A 16,672-nucleotide genomic window follows, 5' to 3' on the forward strand; every position below is an offset into this window, starting at 1 on the left:
CAGAATACAATGTGGGGAATTATTAAAAGAAATGGGGAAACAAGTACCAATATTCATGATTTGGAAGGGAAATAAATCAGTATTAATAAATGGAAAGGAAAATGTAAGAAATTAGATTATTCTTAGACATGTTGTGAATGTAACATTCAGTATAACACTGCTAGATTCTGACTTCTAATTGCTAATTTAAGTTTTATCCAAGAATATTGAGTACATTGCAAACCCTAGATTAAGTACTACAAAAATATGACATAGCGTGCCTGAATATGAAAGTCTTTTTTGGAGCAGGATGTATTTTTTCATTCCCTGAAGACCTTAAAAGTCAATGATTATTCCAACTGGTGTTTTAATTTGGGCTTCTGATGGCAAAGATCTGTGGCTAACATCCCCCTTCTCTTGCCCTATAATGGCTAACCTGCATTGGACAATCAATGCAGTGTCAGCCTTTTCAAACACAGAGGACATGAATAGAAGGTGTTTTTAACAGGTAAAGGGCCTTAGGATCAGCTAGGAAAAATATGCTAGGGAAAGTTGCTTTCTGTGAGTTAGTACGTAAAAGGAGAAGTTAGCTCTCCTATCCAGTGAACTTGTTACGCACAAGTATAATTTGAAGTGGACAAATATGCTACTTGTTTTATCAAGTGGATGTGCTTCTGAAACAAGATCTCATGCATTTATATACACGACATATTTGACACCAACAGATCACTAAAACACTTCTTCTTCTGGCTTTCTGGCAATGACCGAGAGGGTTAATTTCATTTCCAAAACACAAATACATGGCATTCTGCCAAGGTTCATGTGTTACTTACATTGAACAGTTTGTGGGCCACTGGCCCACACCAAGATGGGCTTGTACTATAATAAGGAAATAGAGATCTCTTGCTCTAGATTTTCCAGTATCCAGCTGACTAAGCATAAGTAAGCCATTCTTTATCCATGAGATAACTCTGGAAAATGTACATATAGCTTTTTCAATATATGAGCCAGCAGTCACCATGAAACTTCACGGCAGCACAGAACCAGGTGAAACAGCTAGCAACACACACAGTGCCATTTTCAGTGTGGATTGTGGTGTTGAACACAAGAGGAGTAAGATCATACTGAATAAATAAAAAATGACTGCACGGTCTAAGCCCATTAATGTGAGCTAGGTCCATTTGCTATGAACTTCTCTCCTTCCCCCAGACTCAGCCTTCTTTCAGCTGAGATGACTGTAGGGGATTATCTGCAGAGCCCATTAAATGCTGCTCCAAGATTGGCCAAAGGCACTTTTGCTGAAGGGTATGATGCCTGTGGCCTAACCAAGCTGCCTTTGCAGTGTTCTGGGCAAAACACAGAATGTGGGATTTTGGCACTGAGCTAACTGAGCACTGCATCCAGTTATATTGCTGCTGTCTATGTTTAGAGCTGCTCCAAACACTTTCTGTGAGACTAACCCATATGAAGAGTTTCTCTATCAAGAAATATTTCTTGATACTCATCATGAACTTTTTATTTCTCAGTTCTAGTCTATAGCTCTCATTATTCCTTCTTCTCTCTTGGTTACTTCAATTAGTTACATGCTCCTAATTAGGGGAAAACAGAAAATCAACTTCTGAGAAAACTGGAAATTACTTTAAGAATAATGTATATGCAGTTAACTTCTTAACAGCTGTCATGAAAGCATCTCACAGCAGACAAGCAGCAACGTGTCCTTCTCCAAGTGTCAAAGCTAGCAGGTACTGGCTGAAAAAAAACTAAACTGACCATCGTGCAATGCATCCCTTCAGTGTACCAGAAGGTATGTAATAAGGTTAATAAAAAATACTTGTAACCTTCTTTCTGTTTCTTTCCATTAAAGGAAAAAACAACAGCATTTACTTCCCTGGGTAGTATTTCTTTTTAGAGCCTCTGCAAATAGGTGCAAAAGACAGCACAACTTCTAAGTACAGGCAATAACAATTACCTAAGCAAGATAATAGTGCAATAATACAGGTAAAACTCAAACATAAAGACAGTTACTTCACTCCCTGAAAAAACAACATCCTGAAACAATGGATTCCTCATCCAGTGGTGACCTTCATTCTTTACCTCAATGGAAAGCACTGCTGCAGTGGGACATCCTGACAAAATGCCAGCTCTGTGCCATGATCCAGGAGTGTCACCCAGTCCAGGCAAACTGGGTGGGACATGTCACATAACCCTGCTCAGGCAGGTGGCAGAACATGTATGTGCATCAGTATCACGTCACTGTACGCCAGTAAAACAAACACAACTCTACTGGACTTTCACAGAAAGGTAGAGGTTGGGAGGGACCTTTGGATGTCTTCTGGTCCAACCCCCTACTCAAGCAGAGCAACCTAGAACAGGTTGCTCAGCACCACGTCCAGGCAGCTTTTGAATACCTCCAAGGAGGGAAATTCCACAGCCTCTTTGAGCAGTCACAGTACCATTTTATAAAGCAAATATGAGTTCAGGGATTGTTAACAGTCAATTACTCAGCTTCTTTTAGTCCATAAAAGAGCTTTCTGCAGCACCATATCACTGAAGCTTTGGCACTCTAGGAGGCTCCCCCACAACTCAGAACTGGATTATTTCTGTCTAATAGAGATGCTTTCTATCTAGCATACTTTGAGAGGGCAAGCAAAACTTTGAAGTGCATAATTTCTTTTCACTCTGTGCAACTCCAAGAAAACTCATGAAACCTTACTATATGGGCTTCTTCTACTGTAATGTTTATTAAACTATAGTTTCCTACCTTCTGATCCCATCAGTCCTTTTCACAAGGATGGCATTTCCTCCTCTCAACTTTTTCTCTTGTAAATGACAGTTATCCAGACAGAGTGCACCTGCTATCATTTCCCTCTCCCCATCTGCTTACATTGTTATCCCCTTCATACAGTACCCAGGTAATTTTCTTTTCCTGTCTGAAGAAAGCGATGTTTTTGACTGCATCTACTTTAAAAAATCCTCCTGTTTCAGTGCTTGGATAACTGTTTAAGAATTCACCAGTTGTGGTCAACCATCATGTGTGTTCATTTGATTTTCATATAATAACACTGAAAATGCTCTAGATTAAATGAAGCATGATTCACAGTTAAGAATGTGGTGCTCTGTGTATTTAAAAAAAAAGTTCACATGCATAGTAAGAATCATACCTTGACAATCTGTAGGAAAATGTAATTCTCCCTATAATTCCTTCAGAGTTTTATGAAATGAAGTACGGAAAACTGTCTGTATTATCAGTTATCCTTCCTATTTTTTTTTTTTTGCCCAAGGCAAATATATGTTAAATACAATACTAGTATTATTTCATACAAAACTAATATAGTGGATTTTGATTACTCAGAATATGGAATATAAAGAAAAAACACTCAATTTGACAACAGTAAATGCTCTTTATGAGGACATTTACCAAACTCTATGCTGTTTTGAAATTAGGTAAAAGTCATCATGCCATTGGTGGACAAGTACTTCAGTGTCTGTAAGGACAACAAAAACATCTGTGGGAGGACACTAAATAGACTATAAATCAATTCTGAACTCTGATATTAAACATGTAATTTAAACTTATAATAACTTCCTTCTGTAACACTACCCCTCTTTGCTTCTGTGTTTCTTAATGCAATAAAAAACCTGAAATATTAAACATACAGAAGAATTAAATCAGAATTTGTAAACCAGCAATAATATTATTCTGTTTTCCATGTTCTAAATCCTTAAAGTTCAGCTTAAATAAACGTCATGTACCAGCTCCTTAAACAGCATCAGCAATGTAAACAGCATTTAAAAACGCAAGAAGTTCAACTTTATGAAAATTACATCTGCAGGCTGTTAAAGGAGAATCTGCAAGAAATGTCAAACATACTGTTCCTTGTGTACTCCACTGAAATAACAAGAAAGTTGCATCTGGAAACAGTTACTGGCACAGGACTTAAATAAAGTATTGCATTACCTTTAACAAACTTAATATTATTAATCAAGAGTCAGATATAACAGTGTCACACAGCTGGCTTGTAATTCAATTGATTTACCTTCTTGGGAGATGACAATGGACTTTGATGATTTGATGGCTTTGCTGTCCAGAGTCCAGGTGACAGCTGCAGGGGGATCCGAGGAAATCCGACATTGTAAGACCAATTTTTCACCATCTACTACTTTAGCATCCTGAAGCTTCTCTGTAAAAGAGGGTGCTGTTCCTTTGCTTGGTGTTGGCTTGCTTGGTGGTGGTTTGCTTGCTGCTGGTTTGTTTTCAGGTTTTTTCCCAATTATTCCGCCATCCACCACGGCACACCCGTGTTCACAGTTCCTGTCGTTCTTTTCTTCTTTTTTCACTGCTGGTTTGGCAACAGGGGCTTCAGAATTGGGGGTGGCATTCTGGGCTTCAGAATTGGTGCGGGCATTTGGTGCTGGGGTGCCAGCATTGCCATTCTCTGCAGGTGGCTTTTTCTTTGCGCCCAACACAGATCTGAAATCTGTGACAGCTGGTTTAGGAGCTGGCACCTTCTCTGGCAATGGGGTTTTTGGGGTGCCCTTCTTGGCCAGCACAGAGCGGAAGTCCACCTGTTGAGGAGCATGAACTTTCCTTTCCTCTTCTGACAAGGTCTTGGGCTTGACCTGCCGCTGCAGGTTTGCTCGGAAGTCCATTTGCTCGGCTGGGATTTCTTTCAGTTCCTCCTCAGAAAAACTTTTGGTGCTGACTTTCTTGCCTAAAATGTCACGGAAATCAAGCTGCTCAGCTTCCTGCTGCCTCAGGCTCTCCTCTGTGTGTTCCCGAGTTTCCACTCGCCTCTTCAGCACACCCCGGACGTCTTCCTGCTCTTCCTCAGCTGCTCTGGTTTCACTGCTGCTCTTTCTGAAGCCACTTGTTCTACCAAATGTTAGTGTACCATGATCTCCACCATCTCTTCGCTCTCCAGAGCTGGCTGATTCCCTCCCACTATGATCCGAAAAAGAAAAGAAAGAGACAGCCAGGAAAGGGGCTGGTTTAAAAATGTCAGGGAACAATCTCAGAGCAGGAACAAAATGTGTTTATAGAAGGGGAGGTTGATTAGAGGAGCACACTCCATTAGTTTATTGCATCAATGATGACTTCAGGATCCATATAAGGGCACAAACAAAAAAAGATCTTCTCTACTCTGGCTTGGTACAATGTGCTTAGCCTGTATGATGAAAACAATTTGTTGGGTCACATTTGGGGATTAGATTGAACAGCAGCCAGCCTGGGTCTGTAAGGGCAGGGAATTAACGGAGCAAAAAATAGAACCCACCCATGCAAGTCCCTGGGAAAAATACTCACTCTCTGAGCATTTCTGCTCTGGAAGCTGAACTCTCTCGCAGCATCAGAGACACCTGGCAGCTGCATTCTCCAACTTGGTTCCTGAAATGTTTAAGTGAAATCAGAAAAGTAGAGGTTTCTCCCTCCAAGCTTGTAACTTACCTGAGCTAAGTGACTGGGTATTGCAATAAAACAGCTCAAAAACAGGGCAGCATTGTGGTGGTTGACTGAGTGGAGCTGGTCCCCTTATACTTGGAGCCAAGCTATCTCAAATAGCTTTTTCTGATTTGTGACTGTCTACACTGGGAACAACACACTCCATGAACAAAAATCAAAGCAATTTACAGAATGAAACAGCTGCAAACAAACAAGCTAAAGGAAAACAAATACAAAAGCTGGAAAATCGAGGCAGAGGAAGGGGCTATTTTGCAAAGTTGAAAATCTTTCCAACTCTGCCTACTGTTTATTTATTCAAGCCCAAGCTCTTAAGTTTCCTAATGTTAAGATATTAAAAGCAGGGTCTCATTTCCTTCCCTCCCCCACAGCCCAACCAATCAGCAAATCCCATCTACATGGATTGCTCCAGCCTGTGCATGTTTATATTAAAAAACATAAAAGTGTCACCATATATGGTGCTGAGTACTTATTCTTCCTTTTGCAGAGGAATACCATGGATGCCTTCTGAAAAGGGCTCCCATTAAAGAATTCATCAAAGCACTCCCCCCACCCCCACCGCACACTCCCTCCCACAGATATATATCATCCTTCTAGCCCCAAACAGCTCTTCTCCACTTAACACAGAAGATGCCAAAACCAAAATTTAACTCCCCAAGGCACCAGCTCTGTAATTGTTGCCACTGCTTCCCTGAAATACTATTAAAAACACACAGACCTACTCCTTTAAATTGATTAAGGACTGGAGATATTTTTCAATAATGAGAACACTTTTGTTCTTCCCAATATAAGCTAACAAATGGACTGCAAACTCCCAAATGATTTTTCTTTTTAACAAAAATATTTTTTGTTACTGAAAACATGTCTTGAACATAGCAAAGGACTTGTGAACTTTGGAGGACTTGGGAGGAAGGAAAGAGATGCAGTTTTTCCCAACTCTGATCACCTTTCAAAAGACTCTTGCTAGATAAGAGCACCTTTAAGCCTATTTTGCTCTGAATTTTAAAACATGGACTTGGGAATGCCTTTCTGTTAATTTACCATACACATATTGATTGGCTTGTTTTTAAATAGCCCAGAGAAATGGATTCCTAGGTGTTGTTCTGTTTGGGTGACTAAGCTATAATTTGACTCATTTGCAACTTGCAATGGAGTCACACAGTATGCAAGGGTATTAACCCAAATGCAGCAAAAGATTATACTTTTATAATAGCAGTTAGTGCCATCACCTTTTCAGATGGATTTCCCTTGTTTTCTGTTGCTTTACATAATTAAACAATGGGTCAGCACAGTGTGAAATCAAGCCTTTAAAACCAAGAAGAAACCGCGGAGGCTGACCAAAGTTACTGGACTGAAAAGTTAAGGACTTGCTGGTAGGAATACACCTTATTTGACCTTAAGACCTTAACAACAAGAAGTCATAGAAATACTTTCAACATTTCGTACCCCCAGAAATGCAGACTATGTACACTAGAAACTGCTATTGATGCCAATCCATTTGAACAGCCCTCAAAGCCATAACCCTAATTTCCTTCAATACAAAAGGCTAGAGAACATCCAAGTACCAAACAGAAACCGTCCAAATGGCAAGACAAGTGCCAAGTCAGTGCAGGGAGCATTTAAGTCAGTTCTATGCTGGAGATCTGCCATTCTTACGTCCTCTTATATTTGACCTCCATTTGGAGGCAAGATAAATAGAAAGAAGTGCATGTGTCACTTCCTCCCAACATACTGATTGACACTGAATAATGGCAAGATACCATCGTTGTCTTCAAACAATGCCCAGATTCATTTCAAAATGCTGGCTTTTGCAAATATTGAAACTCAAGATTTCATTTTTTCCTTTACCCTTATTCTCAGAAGCTTTTAAGATGAGTGGAAGCACTCTGAAACTGCTTAAGTAATGCTGGGCTATTAACAGGATGCTCATTTACCCTAAGATACCTCCCATAAGTCTCCTAGAGCCCAACTACTCTCTCTTAAGGACTTAAAACAATCCAAAGCTGTCAAAGGAGAAGAGACCATGCAAGTTGAAGTACAGACATTTCATAGCATTCATCAAATAGGGAGGCACCACTGCTCAGCTTCTGTCATGACTGTATGGCAAAAATATTTGCCCACAAGAATTATGTCACCAGTGGGAGAGGTTAAAGTAACAGAGACAGCACTCTCCCAGGAGATGAATCTAGGGGTACTGAAGTGACCCTGACCACTGTGAAGAATAATGGCATTTCTGCAGGACCAACTTCTGCAGTGCACCTTTCCCTCTGCAAAGTCTTAGCATGTGCAAAGAAACAAATAAGGAAGGCAAGGGAGACCTTTTTAAACTAAGTTATTTTTTTTCACAGGGTTTGGAAAATAAAGGAGGGAGCAAGAAAGCAGGAGAGCATTTTGTTCTCTCTATTTTTAAAACCTTGGGAAACACATACGAATTATGGCAACAGTAGAAGTACCTAGATAGACAAATGATTCAAAAGGTAGTTTTTTGATCTTAGTTAAGGTTTCTGATTCAAGTGAATGGCTGAAAACTAGACCACTGGATACAAACCTTGAGTATGCCTCTTATTCATCATGTCCCTGTTCAAAAGCATAACTTTCTCGGGTCAAATCCTGCTTTAGATTGAAATCAGAGGGAGTTTAGTTACTGGTATTAGGAGAAGGGACAACATAATTTTGTGTTCTGAATTCAGTTGCAGAGTCTAAAAAAGTGAAGTTACTAGCATTGACCCACCTTCATAAGATGGAAAAAGTGAACCAAGCCAAGAAAAATTAAAAAGGATTGGATGATTTAGATGCTAAATTCAATCAAGAATAATTCTGGAAACTTTGTAAATATTTATGCAATTTCAGAATTTAGGCAAGGCAAGATAAATAGGGACAGTTAGAAAAAAAAATAGAGCTTTGTGGTATACATGCACTACTGCAAGTCTTTTGGGTCTCTGCTGTTTTGAGTCTTGGCAATAACAATATTCTGTATCATGAGGTTCTCTGTGTTAGGATTTTATCAACAACCCCCTGGCCAAAGACAAATCTCAGTGGCTCTGTTACTGTGGAATAAAATGTAAGACATAAATAAAAGTTATGCTTAGTAGTTACAAAGACGTGTCTGAAAGTGTTGAATTTTGCAGGATTGTTCTGTATAATGCCCATGCACAGGATTTAACTTTAAAATGTCAAGGAATAAAACAAACAAACAAAAGCAAACCAAAACAAACAAACAAACAAACAACAACAATGACAAAAACACACAAATAAAGCCTCAGCTGGAAGGCCTGAAGCAATCTTAAAAATAGCTCCATCTCCTATTGTGGGATCCATTTTCCTGGAATGGCTTTTATGTTCAAAGTATCTTGAAATACTAGTTTCTTGGCAGAGTCTACTCAAATACTTCCACTGAACCTTAGATGAGACTTACTGTCTGTGTGTCCCTAGGAGTCACTCTCCAGAGGAAGAGGTAAAAAAGGTATGCACTGTTAACTACAATGTGAGGACACACTGAAAATTCCTACTGACCTATGAAGTGTGAAACAGGTATTGCAAAGTAAATTATATTTTTTGAGAATGAACAGAGAATAGTAAATTATTTGATCCCTAGCTATAGCTGGTATTTTCAGGTAACTGTAAAGCCTCTGAATGAGATTTTGCAATACTTTTGTAAGTTAGTTAAGGAGGTAGAAAGCCCCAAAAGGAACAAACACATAAACAAGTTCCAGGAAGCTTTCACCCCAACGAACACAACTAATCTACTGGCTCACCAATTTAGCTGACATAACACTGACCAGATCTATTGACTTCAAAGAGGATCCACTGACTTGCCTCACTTTAGGGCTTGGAAAAAATTACTCATTTTATTTGCATTTTAGGGTATTGAGAAGGGGAATAGAATGGGAATAGGTCATGGTTTCTTTTTCTAAAAATAGACAATGTATTGATAACAAGGTTTGTAAACAGTATTTTACACAAAGACAGAGCCATATTTACTGTGGCGTAACGGAATGTAATCTGACAACTACGTTTTATATAACCTGAAATGCAGAGTATTTGAGGTACCAGTGATTTATAAGATGAATGTTTACCTCTGATTTTATTCACATTATCAAAATCTCTAAATAAGGTTAATCAATATTAACCAAGCTTTTATGGAAGGTGATGGATGAGGAGAAGAGAAATACTCAGCTTCAGAGAAGACAAAGGTTAACAAGGCAGATGATTTGTTTAAGGGACTGCAGGGGGATTTCTGAAATCTCTAGTGTTGCCTGTGCCATTATGAAGATGAAGGTTTTGTTCAACAACCTCAGTCTCAGTCCAGTACTCCATTTTCTTTGCTTATCTTTGTACTTACAACGTACACACTGACTGAAAGAACATGGGAAAAACACACTGGGACCAAAGGATACCGATGCTAGCATCATTAGAAAGATGCAGTGGACAGGAAGAGAAAAAGATTTCAGTGGTTTTCTGCATAAAAACAGATTGCTATTTCCCATTTCAATTGTGATGGTTTCATGGAGACTCTGACCAATTTCTTGTCCTTCAACTGTATGACAGGCATTTGGCAGGCATGAAACTTTTTTTTTTTTTTTTTAAATGCAACACCATTTCTGGAGGTCTGAGCAATAACAGGCTCAATGGAACATTATTAAGAGAGTTGAAATGAAAAATTGAAATGTATAGGAATAAGAGGTCTGTGTAGGTTTAAAAAAAGGACCAGGAGCAGCTAAAATGACAACCCTCTTGGAAGTCAGACTTAGTAGTTTGCTATACAGCAAAAGGCAAAGCAAGAACATATCCTAAATGATGCTGAGGGAGGGAAAGAGAGAAAGCCAACCAGCAGTCACTGATGGATCACATTGGGATAATGCTGGGCCACACACCCTTGTCAGTTCAGTCTGATGAAAAAAGAACTAACTAGGAAAATCCTTTATTACACCCAACTTGTAGAAACCAGAGTTTTAGTTTGTGAGAAGCCAGCACAAAAGATGTGGAGATACCAGGACAGCATTTAGGGCTTAAGAATAATGGAGAAAACAAATTGGAAAACAATTAACACTGGTATGAAACTATGCCCAGACTAAGTAAGGGAGTTGAAGAAGGAATGACTCCCTGAAAGCAGCTATGCAACATACTTCTAAAATTAATACATGAAAGGAGCTGCACATTTCATTTGAAGAGAAAATGATTATGTTTAAAAATAGCCCACTGTGTATTGTTAACTTCTGTATAAATTCTTCTCTGAATTGACTTGTGGTTTCTTGGTTATTCCATATTTTTAATGGACTTTGTAGGAGTTTTTGAGAGAAAGACACTAAACGCAGCTCTCCTACTCTCAGGTACTGTTAAGACTGCTCCTGAATATATAAACTATTCTCAATCAAGTATTCAAGACAAATGCAAGCAGTTCAACAGCTATTTAGACAAGATTATGTGCTGCTGAAAATTATTTTAGCTCTGCTGCAAACATGAAATTATACAGCTGACATTTGGCTCCTGGAATATTCCTGAGGCAGTTACTTCTCTGTTATTCATAAGCAATAAACAATTGCCTAAAAACATATGGCTTTCTGTTCCCTGAACTGTAGCAGAATTTTTACAAATGAGAGCAGGGTAAAAAGAGGTATCAGCATTCTCCTGGCTCTAATTCCAACACAGCTTTAGTCATTATGGATTAGAAAAAGACAGAATGAATGCACAGATCTTTGTGGGATCCCCTGCTATCTATCTCATAAAGGGCTTAGGGAATAACTGAAACTAGCATGTAATCAGCTGTGTTTTCTTCTAGCTACTGCTTTACTTCTTCCCACCCCCAAAAAATTCTCCTCCAATAATTTTATGGAATAATTTCTTATCTAAGCATACTGCCTGTTCTATTGTACAGTCATAACATTCTCTTCACTTTGACAAGTGTCTTCATTGATGAATTTGGCCAGGGTGATCATCAGCTACACTGAATCATTGTCAACCTTGTTCAAGACAGCCACATCAAAGTCCTACACAAAGCTTTCTTGGCACTTCTTTGTTCATCCCTTTCTTTTTCCTCCTTCATCTATGAAGTTTTGATGAAATACCTCATCCTCTTTCAGTTCAAGTGAAACCACCAGCTTACATACAAGTAGAAGGTAGTGACACTCACAGTTTGGCTTGCCCTGTCCTGTTAGCAAGGTTAGCAACCTTAATGCAATTGAACCATCATTTCTAGTCCCGCCAGTGCTAATCCCATACTGAGTATTAGAAACACTACTGATCTCCAAAGAGACTTTTCTTAGATGCAAGGATGTATGTAGACATAACCTTCACAAATCAGTATTATACATGCCCTTGACCACCTTAGCTTATTGTGAACAAGCCAATTCTTCTGTAACGAGTCTGTTCACAAGTTATTGCAAATAGTAGAAAGGGTCTAAATCTACTAAAGAGATTATTTGCAAAAAGGTCATGTTGCATATCGCTTTACATACATAAGGGTTAGTAATAAGACTTGAAATTAAAACAGCTACACTTTTCTAAAGCTCCCTGTTCTGGTGAAAAGTGATTATCTTGTCCAACTAACAATACCAAAATATACAGAGGCTACTTTGTGGCTGCCTGTAGTAGCCTATGGAAGCATACCTTAGGACTAGATATGTATGCAGTAACATGTCCATCATTTTGACAATAACCTTACTCCATTTCTGACACTGGTTGGAAAATAAACAATAATTATACAAAATCAAACTCAATGCTTAGGGGCTAAATGGTTTAAATACATTACCCCTCTCTTAGGTTAGGAAGATGAGATTAATTTATTTACAAGAAAATAAAATACAACTTTGGTTTTCAAATTTTATACTAGTCTGAAGGATATGAAGCAAAGATAAATTTTTAACTGAAAAAAAAAAAAAAAGACAAACCAGAATAAAACAGGGCAAGTACAAGTGATGAGGAACTGCAACTGTAATGTTTTGTGATATTGGGTGGTATCTGGATAAACTGTCTACTGGACAATCCAGCAAGGCCTAAAAAAGTAACATGTGGAGCAGAGTAGATAATTTTCTTCCAGGGTAATATATTCAATTGTCCATAATGGTCAGATAAATTTTAATATAAAAGGTCATGAATATTAGTCAAGTAAGGCGATATATCTATGCACAATAAATAGCAGAGAATGATAACATCAGTTTAAAGTTGTACATTTGGTTTTCTAAAGCCTCACAGGAATTACATTATTAAGTCCAACCTTCACCATTAGAAATGGAAAAACATGACAGCACCTTCTAGAAAGACAGCAGTAGCAAATCCGATATTTGATTTAAAGGACTACTATTTTACCAGAAAATAAATAAATAAAATAAATTTTAAAACAACTCTTCCAAATTTTGTAGGATGGCAAGATGCTCAAAGCATTAAGTGCCTCGTTTCAAAGATGTGACAGAAAAAGGAGACTCCAGTTTCTGTATAAAATTCAAACATTTCCAAAATGGCAGGGGAGTACTCTCTCCTCTTAAATTATAAACCATATAATCTTGTGGAATGGCCCCTCCTGCTCAGGCTGTTTCATGGAAAGCAGACATCCTTACAAATATTCAGAGAAATGTTAAAAATGATAAACAAGAACTGTAAAATCAAGATGCTGTTTGTGTTTTCCCTTGCTAGAAACTGAAATCACTTCCCATAGTGGTACTACAGAGCTTTGTTTTTCAAGATCCCCAGAGAAACTATATACTGTTTTGTCCTCTCTTGTGTTTCCTTTTGTAGTTTGATTACATCTTATCATCCCTCCAAAATATGTAGTTCCTCTTGTACTCTACTGTTTTGTGCAGATAGAACTGAATACTCTTGTTCAGGTGGGAACTTCAGCTTGAGGGTAAATATAACTAATTGCTCCAGTGGAATAAACTTCACAGCAAACATACCTGAGCTGAATTTCATATTGCCCTGCATGTCGAGACTGCACATTCCTCAAAATCAGTGTGAAGATATCTTCATTTTGCAGGATTTCACACCCTTTTCCTGGCAATATTTCTTGCCCATCTTTAAACCAGTGAACGGTGGGGAAAGGATCTCCAGCAATGGCACAGGATATAAGAACATTTTGCCCAGGAGCTGCAGTCACTGATCTTGGTTTGCTAATGAACCAGGGCTGAATACCATCCTGAGGTTCTGTAGTTTACAAACAGAATTTACAATCAGGAGAAAATGTCAAGCTTGAAATTAATTTCAGGTGAAGCAAAAAAAGAAAAACAAAGTTGTTTTGAACATACAGGGTGTAAGTTTTTAATCTGAAAATAAACCAGGCTTTAATTTTGGAAGTCACTTGTGTTAGTACTAAAATTAATCATTTACTTGACACTTTACTGGCTCAATCCAAACTTGTATTAAGGGCAAAACAAAGGGACTTTAAAGTTGCCCTAAAAGGAATCTTGAACATTTGTCCATAGAGAATACGGGTACGAATAGCTTTAAGGGCAACTAACATTACTTTGACTGCTGTTTAGTTCAGAGATCATGTAATAAATCATTAGGAATTACATAAAATTGCATTTAAGATATAACACTGACTCTAAGGCTAGACCTCAGGACAGGTCTGAATTCAGAGCAGACAATGACAACAGACTACAGACCCTCCCCTCAAGGCACAGCTCGCTGAAATCCTGGGGTTAAGATCCTTGATACTAAAAATAATGAGAGCTTCCTATCAATCTCCAATTATTTGTAGTAATGGCTATGGGAAAATAGTTGGCTTACAGCAAGATTAGACAAAGTCTAGTGTCATGAAGGTAGTGAATACACAAGTCAAGGTAAATTTGGAGGTACTTCAGTGTTTACTGTGGGATTTACATCATACATGGAGAATCAAAGCCAAATTTTCTGCATGCAGTTCTCAAATTGCAGAAATCATGTGTTCCTCGCCCGCTAATGTTAAAATACCTGGCTCTTAGACAGCTTTTCCAAATAGTCAGTGCTTTAATTAGAAAGAAAAACATCATTAAATGGTTTACATTAATTCCATAGCTAAGTAAGCCTCATAATTATAATCTGAAGCTGCATTTAGCAGAAGTTTTGCACTGTCCCTAGGAATAGGACTCAGGAATGCATTTTTGAAATAGTAACATAATGTTCCAGAGTGAAATCATTTTTTTAAAGTTGCTTCTGCTCAATATCCTTTTTAATTCAGATGTGGAGACTGAAACTCCTAGTATCCTTCACAACAGACCTTATAAACACTCATCTACTTTAAATAGACACTCCTCCAGCACATTAGAATTATTTCCTTTTTGCATTTCCTAAGGTGGAGAAGAACATTATACCTTGTACTGTCAATGTAGCCTGCGTCTGAGTTTCTCCTAATTCATTCCAGGCTTCACAGGTATATTTGCCTGTGTCTTCAGGAAATACTTCCTGGATGTACAGACTGTACTCATTGCCTTTTTTCTCAAAATGGAAATCTTCTGTCTCCTGGATTTCTTTCCCATTGTGCAGCCAGATAATTTCAGGAGGTGGGTTAGCTGAAAAATAGCAATGAACAAAAATTAGAGACATACACAAAAAAAAACACAACAAAACCCAACCAAACTAACTAACAAACAAAAAAAATAATAATTAAGAAAATGACCAAGTTTGGCTGTTGTCTGCCACCTGTCTGCAATGGCATCTTCAAAACTTTCAGGAATTTCACTAACTCTGTTGATGCTGTGCAATGTAGAACAGTTCTGTCTTATTAGAGTTAAAATGCAAATGAATAACGGAAGCATGTATACAATAGGGAGGGGAAATGATTTCTAGTTACCATTAAGGTAGCTGACAAGGGTTTCTATTATCAAAGTTCATACCAGGACTGCTCTCTCCTGCAGCGTTAATCCTACCTCAGCTGACAGGAATTCGGTCTTGCCCTGTTCAAAACAAAGGCTATTACAAGTCCTCTGAGATTTAGTTTTAGTTCATCAGGACTTGATAATGACCTGATGATTATTCCAGTAAAGAAACACTTGTACAGGTCTGAACATATTAACACCAAACAATGTTCATGCACCCTGAAGAACAGACTAGACAATCCTAGTTTTCACTTTTTAAAACCTAGTTCCTTGAAATATTATTTCAAACACAAAGGCACCTGCTAGAAGAAGAGGAGAATGGCAAAAAGTGCAGCAGGACTGAAGGTGTTTATATAATACTGTTCTATGTCTACGTACCTGATACCTCCACAGTCATTATCACTTGACTTCCATCCATTACCTTGAGGTCAGTCAGGCCTTTAAGGAAGATGGGTGCAAAAGTCTTGTTTAACTTGACAGCCTGTGCACTTTCTGCCTTTTTGCTGCTCTTCTTTTCTGTGAAGTCAAGAAGAGAAAAAAAGTGATCTCTTACTGGAATTTTCATTACAAGCTTTGATGTTAGGTTCAAACTGGTTTGAACTGAGTGGTCTTGTTTCAGTTCTCACAAGGCAACGTCACTGAAGCCACTCCAATACAGCTGTTTTCTCTGCCAATGCTCCAAGCAGGAAGACAGGAAATCAGAATAGAACTGTCTTTCCTGCAAAGTCCTTCCTAAGTCATTATTAACACATATGGTTGAATATCACAAAGAAGTTTGCAGTCATTTCCCCCAAGTACACATGCCCAGGTACAAAAAGAAAAAACAATTACTTGTAAACAACAAATCAATACCTTTAACCAGTGCTAACTTCACATAAAAATCTTAAAATAAGTAACAAGCTGCTACTCTCATTGAGTAGTTAAAAATTTAAACTCACACAAATATAGGATTTGCCAATGTATGAAACTAGAAACCAGTTAGTCTGTTAGATGGTCAATGTCAAATGGATCTGAGAATAGCTGAAAAGTTTAGCATACTCCTCTTGTGCATTACACTTAGCCAACTGATTGATGATGGGAAAGTCTGAAATCTGAAGTTATCAACACACAGCATGAAACAAATGGTTGGATTGGGGCTTTTTTTTCTTTTTCTTGAGGCTATATAATCAAGTGACTAGTGCTGGAGTTAACTAGTGACCCTTAAAAATAAAATCTAGCTGTGATACATTTCCAGTACCTGCAATGTTTTTCTCCACCTTGTATTAAGAGACAGTGATGCGAGGTCACTTAACTGTGTCCTATATGGTCCACTAGACCAGGAAAGATACTTCTGCTCTAAAAACCTGAGCTAAGACACTTCTGGAGACGAAGTAGTGATCATGACCAAATGTAGGAAGTCATAAATATTTATCGGTCACTTGGATACACTTTTTGTTTTGTTTAGCTTGAG

The 16,672-nt window shown here is 38.2% G+C and overlaps 1 protein-coding gene across 3 annotated transcripts in view; it reads right to left on the reverse strand.

Moving 5' to 3' along the window:
- Nucleotides 1–16,672, reverse strand: part of MYLK (myosin light chain kinase) — a 204,388-nt gene that overhangs the window by 70,514 nt on the left and 117,202 nt on the right. For all 3 annotated transcript variants that reach the window (XM_068687510.1, XM_068687511.1, XM_068687508.1), the window contains 5 exons: nucleotides 15,601–15,738; nucleotides 14,719–14,916; nucleotides 13,324–13,570; nucleotides 5,282–5,362; nucleotides 4,017–4,921 (listed from right to left, as the gene is read on the reverse strand). In XM_068687510.1, coding sequence (XP_068543611.1) covers nucleotides 4,017–4,921; nucleotides 5,282–5,362; nucleotides 13,324–13,570; nucleotides 14,719–14,916; nucleotides 15,601–15,738 — 1,569 coding nt within the window. The remainder of the gene's footprint in view (nucleotides 1–4,016; nucleotides 4,922–5,281; nucleotides 5,363–13,323; nucleotides 13,571–14,718; nucleotides 14,917–15,600; nucleotides 15,739–16,672) is intronic.

Source organism: Anas acuta, chromosome 6 (assembly GCF_963932015.1).
Source record: "Anas acuta chromosome 6, bAnaAcu1.1, whole genome shotgun sequence".
Taxonomy (NCBI): domain Eukaryota; kingdom Metazoa; phylum Chordata; class Aves; order Anseriformes; family Anatidae; genus Anas; species Anas acuta.